This window comes from Bos grunniens, chromosome 25, assembly GCF_055505025.1.
Source record: "Bos grunniens cultivar Pamir isolate PY7600 chromosome 25, Bosgru_T2T1.0, whole genome shotgun sequence".
NCBI classification, from domain to species: Eukaryota; Metazoa; Chordata; class Mammalia; order Artiodactyla; family Bovidae; genus Bos; species Bos grunniens.
In genome coordinates, this window is record NC_141189.1 from 2,148,295 (window position 1) to 2,171,040 (window position 22,746).

General features: G+C 55.9%; 1 protein-coding gene and 1 long non-coding RNA gene across 8 annotated transcripts in view; one reads left to right on the plus strand and one right to left on the minus strand.

The window, feature by feature from the left end:
• Window positions 1–988: 988 nt before the first annotated feature.
• Window positions 989–22,746, minus strand: part of GNA12 (G protein subunit alpha 12) — a 77,598-nt gene continuing 55,840 nt past the window's right edge. For 2 of the 7 annotated variants that reach the window (XR_015154979.1, XR_015154978.1), the window contains 3 exons: window positions 8,657–8,707; window positions 6,574–7,661; window positions 4,680–6,001 (listed from right to left, as the gene is read on the minus strand). Coding sequence is in view for 4 of the 7 variants with exons in the window: in XM_086376787.1 (XP_086232913.1) it covers window positions 7,092–7,661; window positions 8,657–8,707; window positions 18,151–18,288 (759 nt within the window). In the remaining 3 variants the exon portion in view is untranslated. Of the gene's footprint in view, window positions 7,662–8,656; window positions 8,708–16,870; window positions 17,986–18,150; window positions 19,899–22,746 lie in introns of those variants that run through there. The other 5 variants (XM_086376784.1, XM_086376785.1, XM_086376787.1 and 2 more) reach the window with 4 other exon arrangements.
• LOC147344703 (uncharacterized) lies at window positions 12,940–14,969 on the plus strand. The gene is made up of 3 exons (XR_015154981.1): window positions 12,940–13,191; window positions 14,082–14,707; window positions 14,799–14,969. It is a non-coding gene; the product is annotated as an uncharacterized LOC147344703 (long non-coding RNA).

Consider the following 22,746-nt stretch of genomic DNA (forward strand, 5'->3'; position numbering starts at 1 on the left):
ATCCCTGGGTTGGGAAGATGCCCTGGAGAGGGGAATGGCTACCCACTCCAGTATTCTGGCCTGGAGAATTCCATGGACCGTACAGTCCATGGGGTCACAGAGAGTAGGACACGGCTGAGCAACTTTCACTTTTTTTCAGGCATCTTCACAGGGATTACAGATGGCCTTGATGTGCAGAGTGAGTTCTGTGTCATTCACGTTTTTAATGCTTAGACATCACATTTTCAGTCTCCAAATTAACACTATACAAGCTGAATCTCCAGGGGAGAGGATGCAATTCCAGAAGTCTAACTGAAAAGAATCTGTCGCTTGAATGTGATAAGACGTTCCTTCCCACTGGGAATGATGCTCAGTGCCCGTGGGGATCTACTTGTGGGGTTGCCAGTGCTTTCTAGAAAGGGGACATCCTACTCTCCTTGGAAGGGCTTCCTCTCGGAGACCTGGGCCATCGTTGATGAGGACAGACCGCAAGAGTCTTTATTTATTCATCCACGGCACGTCCACGCAACACACACCCGCTAGATACCTTCTGTTCTATCGCTCTGCCCAGAGTTGAAAGAAACCTTATCCACCACCTGGGTCCCCTCACAGATGCTTGTTCCCCATGTCTACACTTCCCAGGGTCAAGGTTCATGCTTCTGATGTGATATAATGAAAGGTTTTTTGTGGGGGGAGTCATTATTTCTATTTGTACTAATATGACCTAGACGTTTTCTCTGCTGTGACTGCAGTTCCGACATGTCTGTGTCCACACTGCAGGGTGTGTGGGTCCCCTCCCGGGAGGGGCACCAAGCGGGTGGAGGGCACGCCGGGGATGGGACGGGGGAGCGCAGCCCGAGGCCCAGACCCCGCACATGCCGCCCAGCGGGGCTCCCGCGGAGCCGGGGCAGGGCTGCGCCCAGGAGGCCCGCAGGCGAGCCTCTGCACTCAGACCAAGGCCCGGGCCTTGCCGACCGCGGGCGGCAGAGACGCGGCACACCAGGAGAAGGTCGTTCAAGGCGAGTTTTAATCGTTTTATAAAAGTCATATATACAAAACACGTTCAACGAGCCACCGTGGCTGCACAGCACACTTTTACACTGAGCCACACGTCTCTCAGGCTGGGACACGGGTTGAGCAGAGGCCTGTCCCCACCGCCAGTGCTGGGGCTGGGGGCGGGGCTGGCGTGAGCTGCAGCGACAGCCCGGGGAGGGGCCCCGACCCCCAGGGATTTCCTTTCCGAGTGTAAAGACCCTGGAAGAGCTTGGGGCTTCGTCCCCGGGGGACACTGAGCCGGGCGCTGTCCTGGCCCCGGACCCCTGTGGGGTCCACCGCGGAGGCTGAGCCGAGGGTGGGATGGGGGGCGGGCGCACGACAGGAACCCCCTGGCTGCTCTCGCGTCAACAGAGAATACCACACTGGCCCGTTTTCAGCTGGTTCAAATGGACCAAAAGAGAAGACATCTGGAACGTTCTGCGATTTGCGTCCACAGGTGGAAAAGTAATGTGTAAGATCTCAGAGACGACAAACTCAACAGAGATCTATTTCAAATTTCTCAATACCGAAGCCGGTTGAAGAGTCTGACAGCTGAGGAGATGGGGACAGCGGCCCGGTGTCACAGGCTGCCCGCACGCCCTCACCCCCGGCTTCCAGACCCTCCACAGGTTCCAGCTACCTGCTGCAGCTGAACCTGGAAAGGCGCCCAGGCTCCGCAGGCGGCTGGGGCAGGCGGGGAAGCCGTGGAGGACAGGCTTGGTCAGCCTGGTTGTTCAGTCAAGCCTGTGATCTGAATTCTCTCCACCTGGGTGACAGCCCTCTGCCCACTGCGGGTGCCAACCTCTTCCAGGGCACCTTGACAGCTGGTGGTGGGGAAACCTCCTGGCTGCGGGAGGCTTCCCCAGGGGCCAGGCACTGAACACAGCGGGTGGGGCCCCCGGGCCAGAGGGTTCACCTGCGTGGTTCACCCCTGACGCTGCCTCGAAGCGCTCAGGCTGCCGTGGGTCCCCGCTGGCCTGTTCCCCACCCGTCACCAGTCAGGGTTGAGGCTGCACACCACAGAACGGGCACCACGCTCCCAGTCTCTGCCCGAGCAGAGGGATTCTGGAACCAGCTGGAGGGATGAGCCCCTGAACGGGCCCTGGGAGCACCAGGGCAGGGAGGCGAGGGCCTGTTTACCCCGACCCAGCGTCGCGCTCTCAGCTGCCCCAACGTGGACTCCTGTCGGCTCCCGGGGGCACACGCGGCCCACACGCCCGCGGTCCTGAAGGTCGCCTCCCAGACTGAAGAGCTGGGCCATGCTCGCTGCAGGGATCAGCTTTTGAAAGCACAAGAGAAAGGGCATCCTCCACTGGTAAAAAGGCACCTGAGTGACAAGCCTGGAACCGAGGGACAGACCGGGACAATGGGGACTTCATGTGGCTCGGCCCGGCCGCTCGCTGCTGGCCCAGAGGAGATGTGGGCCGGCCCAGGAGCCCGGAAGTGGCCCCAGCGTTTCATTCACGTTGGTGTTACCCTCCCCAGCCCCCCACACAAGAAAACCCCCACCTTCCTAACCAGCTCCGAAGTGGGGACCCCAGTTCCCAGGTGGAGCCAGGCGTGTGCTTCTGAGGCGAGCCACGAGCTGCCCCATACCCAGAGCCTTTGGGTCCCTGTAGGAAGAGCCCCACACCCCAATCAGCTGGGGAGGGCCCTGCCACCCCGCGGGGGCTGTTTCGAGGCAGGAATCTTGTGGTCTGAGTCACCCCACTTCCCACCCCTGCTATACTCAGACACAGATTCCTCGGAAGGGCCCTTCTGCCGGGATACTCGAGGACTCCTGGGTTCTGGTGACACCCTGCTCCTCCTGCTATCGTGGGGCCGGAAGCCTTCACACGGGGAGCCCCCACGTGGAGCAGGGCTGCAGGGTGTCCAGGCTCAGCACCACCATCAGGGTCGGCAGGGACAGGCGGGCACCGCGGGTGCTTCGGGCAGTACTCAACCCGTTGTCCCTCGAAGCAGGTTTGCACCCGGGAGACACCAGCACGGCGTGGACACAGGGCCACGTGGAGCCTCAGGGAACACCAGCGCCTGGCAGGCCCCGCTTTTCCTCCACATGGCGCTCCCCAGGCGTCCAGGCTTCACTCATGAGCCTGGCAGGCCCGGCACCAGCCCCTGGCAGGCCCCGCTTTTCCTCCACATGGTGCTCCCCGGGCGTCCAGGCTTCACTCATGAGCCTGGCAGGCCCGGCACCAGCCCCTGGCAGACCCCGCTTTTCCTCCACATGGCGCTCCCCGGGCGTCCAGGCTTCACTTGTGAGCGAGGCTGCGGAGCGCACCTGATGGACCTCAGGGAGAAGCTGGCGCCACAAAGATGGGGTGAGCTGTCAGAGGCCAGCAGGAAACCCACCCCTGACTCCTTGAAACACACGCAACGCCCGCGGCGCCATCCTCCCGAGGAGGCCTGATGGGCACAGTGAGGCGGGGACTCAGGCCACGACCTGGGGTCTGGGGGGGCCTCCACAGCTCTGCTCCATGGCTCGTGACCCCAGCTGCAGAGAAACCACCCAGGAGTCCAGGGGTGTGGACCCAGGGTGCCCGTGTCACCCTGCGGTCCAACCTCTACACGGGGAAACCGGAACCCAAAGAGCTGGGCCCCCAGGCACGTGGGTGAGGAGCACACGCTTCTCTGCAGGGGCGGGCAGCGTCTCTGCTCTGCTCTGGGGTGGGCAGGGGGCTGCCTTGCCTACCGCAGGCCGCTGAGGCCCCGCACACGGATGCACGCAGTGCCTCTCCGGGCAACGGCCGTAGACACTGCGCACGTTCCTTTTCTAGAAAAGAATCGGGTGCTGCGAGCTCTGGTGACTGGGAGTCGCTCTCGCTCTGCGTCACTGGTTTCCCGTTTTCTGACGGCATGCTGACCCCACAGGGTCGCGGAGAAGGGCCCCACCTTCCCTGGGCTCCCCCGGCCTCCCGTCTCTGGACGCGTCCACGTCCGTCCCAGGTCTCTGCTGGCAGGTGGGCTCAGGGTCTCCCTCGCACACACGCATGCCTGTGCTCCTGCCGCCCCTCCCTGTCCTGAAGTCGTGTTCCAGAGGCGTCCACACAGAACCGTGTTGGCGGCAGCTCTCCTGGTCGCCTTGGGTCCCAAGCATGGAAACAAGAACTGTGATCAACAAGTACCGAACCTTCAAGGACCATCAGGGCTCGAGTTCTCCACGGGCTCTGAACTTGGGGGCTGAAAAATTTCACGTTGGCTTTGAATGCTGAATGATATTTTTCATTAAGAAAAACTAAGGATTTATTTTAATAAATATCCAGAGATCGAAGGTGGTCAGATCACCAAACCAGCCCCTCCTGCTGATGCTGAAATGCTGTGCATACTGCAAGCCGTGAGCAATTCGTTCCGATGACTCTTGTCCCGACACTGCTTTTGCTCATGGTGTCGAGTCAGGGAGCGTCTGTTCCCAGGATGCCTGAGTTAGTCGGTCAGAACTAAGGATCTTGTTTCAAGATGATTTCCTGATCTTAAGAGTTGAAATAACCTGACTCTTTTTTATCAAAGAAGTAAAAAAATTATAAGAATAAGGAGTCTAGAGATCTCTATAAATTACAAAGCTATAATGCGATATCTTTGAGACAATTTCTCTACAAACTGAAGTTAAAAAAACATAGTAAAAAAAATGCACATGTGTCCTTATGTGTGAACAGTGTGACTGCGAGGAGGAAGGCTTAGAGGAAGTTTATTGTTACATTTTTGCAATAATAGATGAGGCAGACCATCCCCTGCTGCTCCAACATCTCAATATAAAAGACAGCAAATGGAGGATAACAGTGAGATTAAAATACAAAGGCCTAAGGCTGGGAGAGAAGTGACTATAACCTACGTGTGGAAAGGCTGCGATGGTTTCAGTGGTGCCTGCGGAGCCGTCCCTATCTCTGACGAGCACGGATCCTGGGGCGGAGGGCTGAGTGCCGTTGCGCCGGCTCAGCTCAGCGCGAGGACGGCTCCTGGCCACAGGGGAGGAAGTGGGTCAGGTCTGGGCTGGGCCATGCCCTGGCTCCCTGGCCACTCAGTACAGTCATGGCCACTCAATATGAGCTCGCTCCCGGGTCTGAGAGTGAGCCGGCAGCCACAACTGACCGTCTGAAGGACAAACCGCGCTCGCTGACCAGGCGGACGCCAACTCACCAGCAAGCCGTTCACAAGCCGGCCACACCCACCTCGGGGCCTCCGCCAGCGCGACGGGGGGTTTCCAGGTTGGCGGGAAGAGCATGGATCCGCACACACGTGTGCGATGGGAAGCCACGGGCGAGGGGCGCTCAAGGCCCGAGGATGGTGGGGTCTCAGGACGCCCGGACGCAGTCCATCCAGAGGGTTCTTTCTCCTTTAAACCTCGGTCACTGGCCCTGATCCCAGGCATGTCCTTTCGGTTTAGAAGAGCCACAGGAAGCAGTACAAAAACAGCAACTTTTCTCCAGCCAAAAAGAGCCCAAACCCCGGCAAACATGGACAGGAAGTCTCGAGGGCCCAGAGAGAAACAGGATTTCAGGCCGTCTCCTCATCGAACGCTGGACAACAAGCATGACTCAGAAGCAGGTCAGGATTTCAGGCCGTCTCCTCATCCAACGCTGGACAACAAGCATGACTCAGAAGCAGGTCTGCCCCTCCCTTTCCTCCTGGGCCCGCATCTGCCACGAGCTGGATCCGTTTCTCTGCTGGTGAAGGGGAGCAGGACCCCGCTGGGACGCGGTGGGGGAGCAGCGCAGCCCTGAGCCACAGGCACAGGCTGGGCCGCTGGCGGAGGAAGCCTTTCCTCGTTTAAACGCTGGACGAGGCCTCAGCGCGCCGGGCACTGTCGAGCAGAGTCACACACGGCAGGGACTGGTTTGGTTTGGAATGCAATGTATTTTTAAACACAGTGAGACACCTGGGCAGGGCAGCCGGACACGTTCCCCGAGGGTTGGGCTCACGGCGCACATCGCCACTTCAGCCTCCGCAGCGGCCCCCAGAGGAGGCCGGGGCCAACGTGCTTCTGCTGTGTGCGCTAGTGGGAGCGAGGGACTGTGATGAGAACCTGCCGTCTAGGGAGGCAGCGGAGCCTGCGGTGTTAAGGCAGGTGCTGCGGCCCCGCTGCCGGCTCTCAGAGGGCCCCGAGAGGAGGGGGCACGCGGCTTCCCCCAGAGACGGTGGGCTCCCCGAGCTGACCGCACGTGTGAGACGACCGGGAGATGGAGGGCAGTCTGCAAGGCCAGCTGGTGTGAGGGCTCTGCTGAGGGGCAGGGGTGGGCACAGGGCAAGCAGGCACAACCCCCGGCCCCGTGCGGAGGGGAGGGCGATTCAAGGCAGCGCCTGGCCCACACCCACCCCGCAGGCCGTGGCCGATGGGACGGGCGGGAGGAAGGCACAGGAGTTGGGGCGTTAAGGCAAGTCCCCCGCGGGCTCTCACTCCCACCCTCCAACCTAACAGCCGGGGCCTCTTGGGAAACTGGCACCAGAGACCAAAAAGGCAACGTGCTCCCTCGGGGAGGTGGTGGTGGGCCCCCCGAGCTCAGCCCACACTTCCCCTCCTCCAAACCCCCAGGACCCCGCCAGGCAATGCCCCCACCAAGGACTCACTAGTCGGAGAGAAGAGCCACCCGCAGAGACGTCAGTGTTTGTGTCTCCGTCACTAAAGACAGAGTGTGCGTGCACACACACATGCGGTCCCCGATCGAACTGTCAGAAAAGGAACAGTGTCTGTAAAAAGAGAGAGCTGTGCTGTCAGGCGTCACATGTTAACATCACACGCGGTCCCCGATCGAACTGTCAGAAAAGGAACAGTGTCTGTAAAAAGAGAGCTGTGCTGTCAGGCGTCACACGTTAACATCACACGTGGTCCCCAATCGAACTGTGTCAGAAAAGGAACAGTGTCTGTAACGAGAGAAAGCGTGTTATCGGGCGTCACACGTTAACATCAAAGTGACCGCTGGGCTTTCAGTAGTGTCACGAGTCCCCGGGGTTCAGTAGCTACATCCGCGTGTCCCCCCTGCAGCTGAGCGTGGGCCTCGCATCCCGAGCTGCATGTCCAGGGCTCGGGGCCGGGACCACGCACAGCCCGGCAGGCCCGGCCCGCGGCAGGCGCGAGGGCAGGCCCGTCACTGCAGCATGATGTCCTTCAGGTTCTCCTGCAGGATGGTGTCCTTCACGGCGTGGAACACGAAGCGGATGTTCTCGGTGTCGATGGCGGTGGTGAAGTGGTGGAACAGAGGCTTGCTGCGGTTCCGTCTCTTCCGGTCGAAACACTGGACCAGGAAGCGCTGGACGTCCTCCAGCCTGTGGGGGTCGCCCTTGAAGTCTGGGAAGTGCTTCTTGATGCTGACGGTCTTCACCTTCTCCACCAGCAGGTCCATCTTGTTGAGGAACAGGATGATGGAGACGTTGAAGAAGAGCTTGTTGTTGACGATGGTCTCGAAGATGTTCATGGACTCCACCAGGCGGTTGGTGTGCCTGTCCTCCATGAGCACCTGGTCATACTCGCTGGACGAGACCATGAACAGGATGGACGTGATCCCGTCGAAGCACTGGAACCACTTCTGGCGCTGGGACCGCTGGCCGCCCACGTCCACCATCTTGAAGGGGATCTTCTTGATGACGAAGTCGTGCTCCACGATCCCCTTGGTGGCCTTCCTTGCCAGCAGGATGTCCTGCTTGCTCGGGAAGTAGTTCTGTAAGAGTAGGTAAGGAGGCGTGGGGGAGGAGGGCGTGAGAAGGCGGGGATGAACAGACGCGGGGGAAGGAAAGTTACGGGGACTTCTGTGAGAAGCTGAACCAGATACCAGATGCAACTCTCATTTACAAGAATATAAATTCACCATGACGCAGAGAGTGAAGGAACCAGGTGGCTCGCTTCAGAATGAAGGGGGGGCTCACCAGACTGAGGAACGACAAGCAGGACCCTCAGGCCAGGCCCCAGCCTGCGGCCTCGTCTCCTCTCTTCTCCACGTGAAACACCCACCACTTTCCTCCTGCATCCTAGCTGCCTTTCTATTTGTCCAACTTCCAGGGCACATGCATTCCAAACCCTGACTCTGAACTGACTTAACTTAGGTTTTGCAATGCTGCTTAAATTTAGCCTGCAATATATTTAGTATGTTATTCTTAGAGAAACCTTTAAAGTCTTCAGCAGCACACGGCAACTGTGGTCACTCGAAGCCCTTTGATCCTGCCCTGTTACAGTCCTCCAGGGACTCCTGCACACCAGCTCTCTGGGAGCACCTTTGCCAGAAACCCCAGCAGGGAGGAAGCCTCTCAGCCCAACGACCCACCCGTGAGGTAAACGGGGGAGAGGGAAACGTCTCCAACAGCGCTGGAGATGGGAGAAGCCCCACGGGGGAGATGCTCCAACCACCCCAACAGACAGACTGAAAGAAACAAACAGACGGAAGGAGAAAGCTCTGGGCTGAAGAAACCCAAGTGCCGTGGACCGACTTCGCGGGGTGGACTCGAGGCTGCTGAAGGCCAGCAGCACCCGCAGAGAGTGGGACAACGGGGAGTCTCGAAGCCGACTAGATGCTGGCTGGTGTTCAGGGATGAGTGCGGCAATGGTGCTGGTCTCTGGACACGAGGCAGGGCTTGGGAGGGCAGCGGGAGCCCTTGCTGCAGGGGCTGCCCCGGGCCGCATGCATGCGTCACAGGCTCTGGGCAAGGGGGACTCACTCACCAGCTGGCCAATCCGGTCCAAGTTATCCAGGAAGTACTTCACCGATTCGCCCTGTCGTGGAGAAAAAAAGTCACGACTCAGTCTGGACTGAGGACCCTGAGGTGGTAAACGGGAGAACTCAATCCGGTGGCGTGAGTGCTATCCTGCCTGCGTGTAAACAGGAAGGCCAAGTGAAAAGGCTAATGGGGGTATGTGTTTTTCAAAATAAAAAACAAATTAAAGGCTTTTTAAAAATGCAGTTTCTCTAGCTCTGATGCCCAAGTTTAAATTCAGACTGTGGTTTTCAAAGCAACGGCGAGAACGCGGACTCTCTGACCAGGCAGGTCCCTCCCTTTGCAGCTGGGGAGCCGGCTGTGAGACTCGGCTCCTGTGGGTGGTTTCGCTCCCGGCAGGGCCGGCCGGTGCACTCCAGGCTCATCTGTTATTTGAGAAGCAGACACGACAGAACAAGTTCCAGTTTATAGAACAAGCGGAAGCTCTGTCATGATGTCACGTTAGCGCGACCTGACTTACGGTGCAGGACCAGGAGACTGGTCTAGACTTCCGTGGACGGATGGCCAGTCTTCTCCAGCCCCTGGACATTCTCTGGACTGCGCATCGACACAAACTGATCGCTAGCTAGAAGTGACCATGCGGATTGGTCACTGTCCTGTTCTCAGAGGAGTGAGTCAGCTGACACGGCGGCTCTCATGGAGCGTAAGGAAGGTTTAGAGGATCTTCAGTGTTGATTAAATGAAGCAAACAGAGGAAGTGGTGAGTGAACGGGCAAAACCCCCCTTAAAAAGGGGGACGCTGACACTTAATTACACTCCGTGTGCCCAGAGGACTCAGCTTCCTGCAGGAGTCAGTCTAAGCCCCACTGTGCAGACAGGGCCCAGCGAGGACGGCGGGGGCAGAGGGGCCCTCCCGGGGAAGCCACGCCAGCCGCGCACTCACGACAGTGGAAAGTGGCCACGCACGCGCGCACACACACGTGCACAGCAGGGGATGTCCTGGACTCGGAAGGAGGAAGCTCGTCGGAAAGGTTCCAGATGAGAGCGTGGGCTCGTATGACGCCATGTGGAAGCCCCTGGGCCCTCCCCGCTACGGGTCTCTGACGTGAAAGGAAGGAGCGCGGGTGGACTTCCTCTAGTGAAGAACCCACTTCTGGCCCGTGGCCGCCGTGGAGGAGAGCACGTGTTTAAGGGACAGACGCTTCTCCCGGGACAGCACAGACCGGGGCTCGAGGCACACTCGGCCCCTGGAGTCACAGCTGCTGGGGCACAGGCGGGCTCTGCCAGGGAGCCAGGGTGGGTACCCACGCGCCAGCCCCGCCCCCGCCACCCCTTCTGCCAAGCGAGCTCCTTCTCCGTCCACACATCCCACCTGCTCCCGGGCCGACAGGAAACAGCCGGGGAGTGACAGCGGCCGGCCAGTGCACCTGGTCCAGGGCGCCTTCCTCCCCGAAACCCCCATCTCTCTCCTCCTGCCACTGCTCACTTGGGGCCTTCGGGGCGCAACAAGAGCTCCCCGACCCAACCCGCATCCGCCCGGGGAGGCAGGCAGGGCGGCTCATAGTGCAGCCGCTCCTGCTTGAGTCAGGCTGGGGTAGGGGTGTCTCGGCCTGCCTGGCCACGAAGCGTCCTGGCCACACCGATGCCCCAGGGATGCTGTGATGTGGGTTCAAGGGCAGAAGCCCACAGGGGTGCGATGTGGAGACGCCCCGTGCTCCTAAGCAAGCACGTACTAAGCAAGGAAGGGAACCACTCCCCTGGTCTGACTTTCAACATTTCCAGCTACTGAGCTTGAAACCAGGGTCATCTCAATGGACCTTACGACACAACAGACGCTAATATAAAAGGACCTTATGGCTTCCTTCTCCACCAGGATGGTCGGCTTGATCATTTGGGGGCTTGTCTCACTGCCTCAAAGCGGGCGGCTGTTCATGTCTGTGGTATCTTTATTACCGCAGCCGGAATGGACTAGGACGAGCACCTTGACGGGAACACTGTGTTACATGAGGCAGGAAGACACCAGGTCTTCTGCGGATGGCTACTGGAGTAACGTGAGCTAACAAAAAGGAATACATGGAAAATGGGCTTTCTACAACCCCTCTGTCTGCCGTGATCTGATCCAGTCCCCCACGCTTGGCTGAGTTCTGGTCTTCTCCGTCAGTGCCACAGGGGAGGTGTGTGCATGGAGGAGGGCCCACTGGGGTCAAGAACTGCTGGCAGAGGCCGTGCAGGGCACAGGGCAAGGCCGGGTGGGGTGGGCTAGGCAGGGCACAGGCGTGGAGGTGGAGGCCCTGGGAGTGGTTACCAAGGAAACAGCCCCTAGCGTCCACTCTGGGCCAGGCGGCTCTCCATTCCCAGTCCTCTGTCCACACGCGACTCGTCCCTATGTTCCTGTATTCAGCGGAATTAATTTTTAAATTCTTATCACAGGGCTTGTCAATGGTGAGTGAGAGGACTTGAAAATTTAGTTCATTCATTTAGATATAAATTGGAAAGACAAAATTTTAAAACAGTTGAATATTTAAAAACAACTCCATGTGACTGCAGCCTGCCAGGCTCCTCTGTCCACAGGGCTCTCCAGGCCAGAATGCTGGAGTGGGTGGCCATGCCCTCTTCCAGGGGATCTTCCTGACCCAGGGATGGAACCTGTGTCTCATGGCTCCTGCACTGGCAGGCGGGTTCTTTACCACTGAGCCACCTGGGGATGAACCATAAAAACTATTCTCAAGGTCAGAGTTTCATTCCTGTTACTTAACAGACACTGAACTTAAGACTTAACTTCCACTTAATGGAACATGGCTGCCTATCGCCTTTCTACATTTTGGGGAATTCACATCAGGATTGTAGCCTCTGCAACGCAGCAGCCAGAACCCAAATTCCGAGTCTCACTGGGGCCATGAGACGCACACGTGAAGCAGATGCGAGCAGAGCAGGAAGAACACCCAGACGCCCGTCACCTGCGCTCTGCCAGCCGCGGTACGCCTTGCGCTCTTCCTTCCAGTTCAGGGCTGACCCTCGAACAACGTGGGTTTGAACAGCACGGGTCCACCGACACGCACTTTTTTTTTCTTTTAAACAAACACATACTGCATGCTCCGAGGTCAGCCGACTGTAAAGTTACGCTTGGATCTTTGACTTTGTGGGGTCAGCGCCCCAACCCCCAAGCTGTTCAAGGGTTAATTGCATATACTTCTTTTTAAAAACCACTTGAGAGGAAGTTGTCCATTTACCCCTGAAAGCTTCAGTGGACAGGCCCCAGGCCCCGGGCCTCCTGCGTCCATGCCCACGGCGACCCTGGGAGAGGTGATGCGAGCGTGGTGCTCTCACCGGCAGCACGGCCTCCTCAGCACCGGCTTCTGCCTGGAATCGAGGGCTGCATGTAGCTGTCCGCTCTCTCCCGCCTCCTTTAATCTGAAACACTGATCTTTCTGAAGAACGCCGCGGCTCCCCCCAGGTGGCAGCTTTTGTGACGTTTCCAATCTTTACCAAAATAGTTTTCCAATCTGTATAGCAACCACTGGTCTGCGGTGGACCTTCTCTACTGTAAACGAGAGTCCTCCCTTCTCCCCTGTTTATCTGTTATCCACATGGACTCACAGATGCTTGTATTTCTCAAGGTTTGCTATTAGCAAAGTCATAAGACTGTTTGGATTTGCAGATCATAGAGCTGCATACAAAATCCTCAAGAATCTACGAAAAAGCTAACAACTGAGTCAAGAAGTGAGTCCAGAAACTTCACAAGATACAAGGTCAGTATACAAAACCAAGTGCACTTTATATGAAGAGCCTTAAATAAGTGGATTTAAAATCTGAAAAAATTTCATTTGGTACTAACATAAAACATTTAGGAAAAATTTTTGTGCTGTTTCGCAGGGTATGTTTTGTATTTTGAAATAGCCGCAGCTGCACAGGAAGCTGCAGAGACGGCAGACAGAGGCCTAGTGCCCCCCGTCACCCCATTTCCCAGCGGCTCCAGCTCACGTAACTTAACACAGCACAGTCAGGGACTGACGCTGGTCCGTGTGTGCGTGTGGCTCTGTGCACATCTGCGGATTCCCGTGATGCCCCCAACCACCTCGCCCTGCTCCCCACAATCCAGACAGAGATTTGATCCGTCAACACAGAGGTGCCCCTCCCCACCTCTGCCAGCCCTCATCTCTGGCAGACACTCATCTCAGGTCATCTCTACGGTTTACAGTCATTGGCTTGTTTTCTGTATAGTTTTGCCTTTTCTAGAATGTACTTTAAGTGGAATCAGGCAGCAAGTGACCTTTTGAAATTTTTTTTTTCCAAACTCAGCAAAATGCCTGGAGAAACCAGCTGCTATGTGTATCGACAGTCTGTCTCATTACTCCTGAGCAGTGACGTCTGGTACGGATGAGCCGTGGCTTATTTACACTCACTGATCTGGAGACGTTTCGGTGATTTCCACATTTTGGGAATTACAAATGAAGATGCTATTGACATTCATGCGCAGATGTGTGGACACAGTTCTCGTTTCTCTGGGATGAATGCCCAGGATCGGGATCTCTGGGTTTTACGGTAAGTATAAGTAAGTATAGTTTTGTCCTTTTCTAAAGAAGCTCTGAAGCGCTTTCCCAGCACAGCTGTGTCACTGCACACTCCCTCCAGTGACGTACAGGCGTCCAGCTCCTCCAGGCTCTCGCCAGCCCTCGGTGCTCACACTAGCGTTCCTCTTCTGAGAACTACCGTAACAAGGTTCCGTCGGGAGTGCGTGTGTCCCTTGCTCTGCGGTGACCCAGCGGGTCACGATGCTGACCGTCTCTTCGTGTGCTTTTCTGCTGTCTGCGTGTCCTCTCAGGCGAAACCTCTTTGTACCTTTGTCCATCTTCTCCTGGGACTGCTGTATTACTGTTAGTTGCGAGCGCTCCTTAGACACTCCAGATGCGAGCACTCCGTTAGATAAGCGATCGTGAGGACCTTCTCTCATCTGTAGCGCGTCTTTCCGTCCTCGTAAGAGGGCCTTTTGCAAAGCAAAAGCTCTGGGTTTTGATAAAACCAAAATCGACTGTGGTGTCGTATCCATGACAACCAACAGGGTCTGTCCAAGGGGACATGCAGATGGCAGGCAGGCACACGGAGAGACAGTCCGCATTCGGGCCACTTGGCCAGAGGAGCACGCGGCCATGCTGTGAGAGGAGGGCTGTGCGCTGGGAGCTGAGGGCAGTCCTGGGAGCCAGGAGCGGTCCCTGGCCAACAACTAGCAAAAAAAATCACAGTCCAGTGGCTGTGAGGAAATGCATCCTGCCAGAGATGCGGTGGGAGTGGGAGAAGGCAATGGCACCCCACTCCAGTCATCTTGCCTGGAAAATCCCATGGACAGAGGAGCCTGGTGGGCAGGAGTCCACTGGGTCGCACAGAGTCGGACACGACTGAGCGACTTCACTTTCACTTTTCCTTTCATGCATTAGAGAAGGAGATGGCAACCCACTCCAGTGTTCTTGCCTGGAGAATCCCAAGGACGGGAGAGCCTGGTGGGCTACTGTCTATGGGGTCGCACAGAGTCGGACACGACTGAAGTGACTTAGCAGCAGCAGCAGCAGAAGATGGGGGAGCTGGGAACAGCTGAGGAGCTCAGAGGAGGCTGCGGCCCCATTGACTTCTGAGCTCAGCCTGGTAAGACCTGAGCAGAGGCCCTGTGTGCTCCGGGTGGTGCTCCGGGGCCCCACGTGCTCCTGGCGGCGGTCCTCCTGGGGCCCCATGTGCTCCCGGCGGCAGTGCTCTGGGGCCCCACGTGCTCCCGGTGGCAGTGCTCTGGGGCCCCACGTGCTCCTGGTGGCAGTGCTCCGGGGCCCCACGTGCTCCCGGGGTGGTGCTCCTGGGGCCCCGTGTGCTCCTGGGGCCCCGTGCGCTCCGGGAGGCAGGAGTCCTGAAGCACACACGTGAGGCAGTGCATCGGTGCTGTTGTCTGAAGCTGCTGCAGTGTAACCACTTGTCACCCAGCACGTGAATCATTAATAATTCATTTCTTCGAGCAAAGCCCTGTGAGCCATCAGAGGAAAGGCCACGTCCCCAGTGGGTCTGCCTGCGTTAGCAGGTACTGAATGCCTGCCGGTGAATGAAGACGTGCATTTTTTCAAAGCTGAAACTTAACATGAGCTTAAACATTATTTCCTTTAAAAATTCAGTGCGTTCCTGACCTCTGTCTACTATCGAGGGCCTACAGAAAAATCTGCTCTTCCCTCCCCCGCCATCAGGATGGCGCTAAGAAATGCTTCCTCCTCCTCCTCACAATGGGGCGGCCACATCAACATAAAATAGAAGCATTAAAAGCCTAATAAATGTCTGAAAAACCTCTTGCTTAGGCAGTAGTCCTTAGCTAAACTTGAAACAAATGGGATGAGTCAGAATCTGGTTTCTTCAGGCTTTTTATGGAAAGCCCTGTATTTTCACTAATTTATTCAAATAACCCAAAGGAAAAAAGTCTCCAAAACACAACAGCTCCCAAAGTACCAATATTTACCATATTAGAAATTAAACCTGAGAGAACTTAAAAATACAAAGATATACGAACATCTACCCAGTGAGCCGCCGTGACAACAGTCATGGTGTCACCAGGCCTCTGGAGAACCCTGCCCCACACCTTGGAGATGCGGGGCGAGAAGGGTGAGTCATGTCTCAGTATCACCGTGAAGGTGGTTTTGACCTTGTGGAGCCCTTGGAAGGACCCCCGGCCCACACTGACAGCCACTGCCCTAGAAAGCTCTGGCGCGGTGTACCAGCCACGATGCTCCGAGTGGCACAGCCGCCAACGCTGGAGACGACCCCCAGCTGCACACGCAAACTGCAGCATCGTGTAAGACAGGAAGTCCCGGGAGAATCAGCAGGAAAGGCCCACCACCACGGGCCTCAACACGGTGAGTCTCCAAACAAAACGGGGGCGAGGAGACAAGTCACCGTGAGAGGTTTACACTGCTCACGTGAAGTTGAAAAACAGGCGTCACTCGACACTGCACAACAGTCACAGCAGCGGAAGCACGCGGCTGGGAAACAAGCACGGGGTGAGTGGCCCCCGTGCTCCTCCCTATCATCCGTGTTTTGCCTCAAGAACCCTTGAGGGCTGACTCAGACGACAGTAGATGATGAATTATTCAGGATTTCCTAGTAAAAGAGACGTCACTTTTACCCCAAATCATCCAGGTTTATCTGAGTAGCGCTGCCTTTTCTGAAGTCCATGTGTCTCACTCCCTGAATCTAGGGAAGCCTGGCGTGCTGCAGTCCACGGGGTCGCAAAGAGTCGGACACGACTGAGAGACTGGACTGAACTGAAACGTCCTAGTTAAGCCCGGCTCCTCTGGCACACAGTGGGACTCGGAGTGCTTATCAGCACTGTTCACTGATAAATCTAAGTAATCAATCCTATCGGTCTTTCCCAGACATGATGGGAAGCACAAGAGCTTCTCCACCCAGAAGTCCACACTGGTTTTCCTTACTTCTCTACTCCAGAGACACCCCTCTGCCATGACGGCAGGTGGGTGACCGCGCTCACAGACGCCACCTGAGAGTCTGGGAGAGGCCATCCCAGCACACGCGTCCCACGAGTCCCCCGGAATCATCTTTCAAAGCCCGATGCTGTCCCTTTAAGTCTTCCCAACTCCCTCCTCCAAATCCATCTCCACTTCCTTCTACAGGCAGCTTATCCGGGGAGCTAAGTTTAGCTCCCGAATGCTAATCTTTCCTCCAGGGACAGCCCATGTCTTTGCAGGAGGGGCTGCCCTGGCAGCACAGCACTAGCTTCACGGAAGAATCAAAGGGGAGCAGCTGCCAGATCCTGGTAGGAAGGGGGGCTGGGAGGGAGGGGGCAGAGATGTCCAAACTGCCCCTCACTCCGGCTCGTCCTACCCTGTCCACGGTCTCAGCAGGGTCAGCCCGGGCAGTCCTCACGGTCCACGTCTCATCTTGGGACAGCTTGTCAGTTTCGACTCAAAGCTATAAAATTCAGACGGAGTCACAGTGGGGCACAAACCTCACGAGACCCAACTGGTTTCCCCCATCACCTGGATATCGACCGTGGGAATCCTTTCCGAGCTCTGCTCACGAGTTCACGTGAAGTTCAGGCCCCGGCTCTGCACTGGGAGTGGTCCCCTGGCTGAGCCCAGCCCCCCACCCCCCGAGTGCTGCAGAACGGCTGAGCTGCTGACAGGTGAGACTTCACAGGAGTGAAAGCAAAGGAGAGAACCCAGGGAGCTTTTCTTTCTACCTGATGGTGTTCAGGCTGCAGAGAAAGAGGGGGCTTAAAGGGCTGCGTGCCCCCCTCAGCTAATGGAAGTGACCCTGTGACTCCTGGAATCATCTAGCTCCTAAGGACAGACGACCCCGCTTTACAGCGCTCGTGCTTCCGAAACAAGCCTGTCGATCCGAAACCCAAATCAAATTTCACTTGATTTACAATCTGGATACTATTGGTTCTTCTTTCCTGTTTACATGAATTTGCTTAAAAAAAAAAAAAAAATATCGTGGATAGTTGCCAAAATGGCCTTCTGGAAAACAAACTGCCAGCACGGCTATGATAAAGATGGGAACAGACAGCGGCTGGAGGACCGCACGCACGCTCCTCGGGGTGGTTGGTACCGACCAGCTCTTCAGTTCGGTTCAGTTGCTCAGTTGTGTCCGGACGACCATTTAAAATTCAGCTCCAACTCAGTCCACCTTGTCCCATCTGTCAGCCAACAAAATGCCGGGTGTGAGAGCAACAGAGGCCGTCCAGCTGCCCGGCAGTGTAGCCGCCCCCGGAGCCCGCGTCACGGACCGCCTCACCCTCCTGCGAAGTGCGGAGCCTGTGCTCACCCCACCACAACTCCCGGCCCCACCGCCGCCCCAACGACCAAGGTAAAGCAGCGGAGGAACCCATGAGACCAACACACGCCAAAAAACGGATTCGGGCACCGCGGAGCTGTGGTCTCAACGGAGCTTCTGTTCCTGGGAGGAGTCCCGGGCCCGCGCAGTGCTGGCTAACACGGCTCACGGCTGTTTGGTGTGCCAGCCGTCGGCAGATGGGCAGGTGGCTGGATCGGCACAAACCGCTCACCCAGCTGGACCTCAAGGCCAGTAACAGGCCCTCGGAACCCGTGCATATCGCTGCCTATTATCTGATGCAAGACAGTAGGATTATTCCCATTCTCCAGGTGAAGAAACCAAAGCTCAGATGTTAACTTGCTCGAGGTCAAAGCAGCTGCTCATCCCCCAGGCCAGGCTCCGCGTCCTGCACAAGGCTGTGCTGTAACTGACCAGCCTGCGGGGCTGAGCTCAAGTGCACTTCCCACAAATCAAGTTAACACAGGGATGGGAATCCCACTCCTGACACGAAGGCTGGGGAGCTGGCGGCAGGACAGAGGGGACGACGTCATGTGGACGCCCCTGGCCCCGGTGCCGGGGTCAGGGCGCCTGCAGCTGGACGCTCGCATCCTCCCCCTCCTGGGCGGAACAAAAGGGGAAGAGAAGGGCTCAAAGCAGCCTTCTGTCTGCCAAAGCCTGACTCACCCACGGGCTCGCCGCTTGGCGCTGGGAAGCAGGAAAAGGCAAGCTCTGCACAGGGAGCCGGGGCTGCGGCCGGCGGGAAGGCCAGAGGCGGGGAGCCCCGGATGCTCCTGGGCCGCCCAGTTCCTCACAAGGGGCCATTGTGCCGCGTCGGTGGCTGGCAGGTCTGGCCCTGGGACCCCGACTCCGCAGGTCGTCTGGACCGGAGCTCCTGGGGGCCGCCTCTCTGCCCTCAGCCAAGCCTCTAGCCTTCTGCTGAGCAGAAGCGAGCAGCGTCTCGGGAGAGACGCCCCATCTGAGCACGCGGGGCAGCACAAGCGCCCAAGAAGGCTCACGGGAGAGACGTGGGCCCGCGACGCGAGGCGGGAGCCGAGCGGGGCCCGCGATGCGAGACGGAGCCGAGCGGGGTGTGCACCAGACGGCTGGATGGCGGCGGGCCGGCCAGCGTGCGCTCAGCACCGACGTTTATTTGCTTCATCTGGCAGAGAACACGTGGAGTCCAGCACAGGGAGCCCACAGAGGGCTTCTTCCTTTGGCCGTGCCAACTGTCTGAGCAAACGCCTCATCTGGAAAAGCTTCTCCACACTCCCTCGACCGCGGAGCGGGGTGATGCTCTGCAGACGTGCGCTGACTTTCTCTTCAACCCTACATGGACCTGTGACCTAAAGCTAGCTGAAGACGAAAGAGAACTTCTCCCAGACACCTGGAGACAGCTGCCACAAAAACATGTGCGTTTCCCAGTAAGAAGTGTCGTAAAGAAGATTCTGGAAACAGGCACTGACTGCTGCCTATGATGTGTTTATTACTGGGTCATGTCGCGCAAAATCGAGCACTTTCACCAACTACTCTTAACCTAAAAAAAACAAAAACAAAAACACGCATCGGTAAACCTCTGACGCTAAAAAGGTTATGCTACAGAGCAAATCAGGCTGAATCAATGATCTTGTTTATTGAGGTTCTGGTGAATGATTCAAAGGAGAGGATGTTTCAGTCCCAGATCAGCCTGTCAAAACCACCTATGAAGGTGACGTGCGGTTCAAGACAGAGGACGAGTCTTAAGACATTCCTCTGTGAAACGGATTCGCCGGGCGCTCTGGACACCCACCCTCGGCCAGTGCCTGACAGCGGTCGGTTGTCGGCTGCTTCCTGGTCAGCTCCCTGCCTCCTTCCCTGCGGTGGAAACTGGGATGTGAAGCAGACATCCAGCTGGCTCTCTTCCCTCAAGAACCAGAGCCGGCCAGAGAGGACTTCGACCCGGGGCCCCTTGTGAGCCAAGTGCCACGTCCCAGAGGGCGCTGCCGTGGGGCGGCCATCAAGGTGTGGAAACCCCAGTCCCGGCGGCTCTCGGGGTTCCTCCTTAGAACAACATCGGGGATTTGCTCAGGAGCAGAGCCAAACGAGACGTAAGCCACCCGCAGCCTGGGCAGCGGGGACCTCCTGGACAAAGGGGACATTTGAAAGGTGTCAATAAATTGCTTCTCAAAACAACATGTTTTCCAGCGTCTCCAACGGGGAATTTTGCTTGATATTTCCGGGGGAAAAAAAAAAAATTTTTTTAAGCTCAGTAAATAAGAGGGTGAATTGTAGGTTATTTCAAAATCTTGCTTCTTGGAACCTGGGGAAGACACAACATTTTATCATACTCGGCACTAAGGCTGAGCAGATCTAGTGCCTTTTTAAGAGGCAATATTTATCGAGAAGCCAAAGGAGAGATCTGTACGGCCCGCCCGCAACCCAGGGACTAAGAGGTGTTCCAGCCTCAGTGGGCCCCAGCAAGCAGTGATGAGAGCAAGGGGGACGTGTCCCCCAGGGGGTCACCACCGCTGATGCACAGTGCTGCTCAGGGTTTACCTGGACAGACAGACTCGCTCTGTCCTTCCACCAGAGGAAGCGTCAAACTCCCCATCATTAAGAGATCCTCCTATCGTCTTAATAATGCTGGGTAAGAAGGAAAGATGGGAAAAAAATGAAATATCATTTACTGTGGAAATCGCCCCAAGAGAGCCAAATTTCCTCCCTCTTTTAAGTACCACTGGTATATTTATATTTCCTTTAAGACTTCAATGCAGGGGACCCAGGTTTGATCCCTGGGTCAAGAAGGTACCCCTGGAGAAGGGAATGGCAACTCACTCCAGTATTCCTGCCTGGAGAAACCCCATGGACAGAGGAGCCTGGCGGGCCACAGTCCATGGGGTCGCAAAGAGTCAGACATGACTGAGCGACTAGCATGAAGAATGATGCATAAGAACGTTCACAGGAGCATTATTCTTAGAGCCAAAGAGAGGAAACTACTCAAATGCCCATCACAAAGCTGGAGGACAGATCAAGGAAATGCTTACCTGCACACCGGAATGCTACTCGATGACGACAACCACTGAGACACTGATTCACGTACCCTATGAAGGAATTCTCTTGCTTTTTCTCAGCCTGTCTTCTACATCGGGGGCCCCAATCTACAACCACCCCCGTGCCCAGCACAGGCTGTAGGAGAGCTCCGGTCACTCCGCGTTCTTGCCGATTCCTGGAACTGCCAAATGTCTCAGGTTCCGAAATCTGGTGAGCGCAGGTCATTTCCTCTTCTCAGAAATGCCTTTTCAAGCCGTGGGCCCACTTTTCTATTGAATTGCCTGTTTCTTACAGGTCTGTAGAGGTTCTTTAAGTATTCTGGACACGATTTTTTTTTTCTTGCAGGTTAGAGGTGGAGATGTTCTCTGGATGAACAAATCTTCACTTGACGGCAAAGTCTTAATCTTTCCCTTTGTCGTTGTTAATGACTTCAGTTCTCCCCTACCCCCAACGTCGTGAAGATTTTTCTGTGTTGCCTCCTAGGAGACGCAGCATTGCCTTCCACCTGTACGTCTCTAATCCAGTTAAAACTGGGTGTGTACAAGGACCATCTTCATTGTTTTCTGTGTAGTTCCACCAATTTACTTATCTTATTGGATTTGACAATTCAATAGAAAAATGGGCCCAAGGTTTGAAAAGGCCTTTCTGAGAAGAGGAAATGATATTACATGCTCACCAGATTTCAGAAACTGAGACATTTGACAGTTGCAAGAATTCACAATATCTTATTCTGTACCAGTACCTCCATTGTAGTGGTTATTAAATTGTTTTAAAAAATAAAGCTTAGTATCTGTTTTGTTAGTGAAAGTCAAAGTGTTAGCTGCTCAGTCGTTCCCGACTCTTTGCGACCTCATGGACTATATAGCCTGCCAGGCTCCTCTGTTCATGGAATTCTCCAGGCAAGAATACTGGAGTGGGTTGCCATTCCCTTCTTCAGGGGAATATTTCTGACCCAGGGATCAAATCCAGGTCTCCCACATTGCAGGTGGATTCTTTACCATCTTAGCCCCCAGGGAAGCCCCTTTTATTAGAAAAGGGGTTAACAGACTTTTTCTGTAAAGATCCAGGTGGTAAATGTTTTAGGTTATAGGGACTTCATGTAGTCATCTTTACTGCGTATTTTTTTTTTAATGCAAAAAAACCCCACAAACAAAATTTAAACTAGGGGTTCAAATAAAAATAAGACAAAAGAAAGTTAGCCTGCAGGCAGTAGCTTGCTGATCTCCATGAAGAACAAGTCCCTCCCATTTTACTCTTCTTCCAGAACTGTTTGATGTCATCCATCCTCAGGAGAATGCAAACCAAAACCACAGTCAGAAAAATGAAGCGAGGCTGGGGGACTCGTGCTTCCGGATTTCAAAACTCGCTGCAAAGCTACAGCAATCAAAACAGTGTGTTCCTGGCCTAAGGACAGATACACAGGCTGATGGGATGGAATCGAGGAGCCAGAAATGAGCCCAGACACGCCCACCAACTGACGTTCGTCAAGGGTGCCAAGACCCCCAGTGGGGAAAGAGTAGACGTTCAGAACACGGTGCTGGAACAAGGAGTGTCCATGTGCAGGGGGAGGCTGGCCTCATGCCTCACTCCACGTGCAGACACTCGCCCGGAATGCACGGAGCCCGCAGCATGTCCAGCAACCTAAACACAGGAAGCAAACACGGGTAAGCCCTCCAGATCTTGGATTTGGCAGTGAGTTCTTGGATTTGATGCCAAAAACATGACCAAAAACAGGAAAAACCAGACAAGTCAGTCTCCGTTCTTTCTTAGGTTTCCAACCCTCCATCTGGGATCCCTTTCCTCTTGCTTGTTCCGTTCAGTTCAGTCGCTCAGACGTGTCCGACTCTTTGCGACCCCATGGACTGCAGCACGCCAGGTTCCCTGTCCGTCACCAACTCCCAGAGCTTGCTCAAAGTCATGCCCATCGAGTTGGTGATGCCATCCAAGCATCTCATCCTCCGTCGTCCCCTTCTCCTTCCGCCTTCAATCTTGCCCAGCATCAGGGTCTTTTCCAATGTGTCAGTTCTTCGCATCAGGTGGCCAAAGCATTGGAGTTTCAGTTTCAGCAGCAGTCCTTCCAGTGAATGCTTAGGACTGATTTCCTTTAGGGTGGACTGGTTTGATCTCTGTGCAGTCCAAGGGACTCTCAAGAGTCTTCTCCAACACCACAGTTCTTGCTTGTAGTCTTTACAGTTCCTTTAGGGTGGATTTGCTGATGATAAACTTCATCTGAAAGTGTCCCTTTTCCGTCCT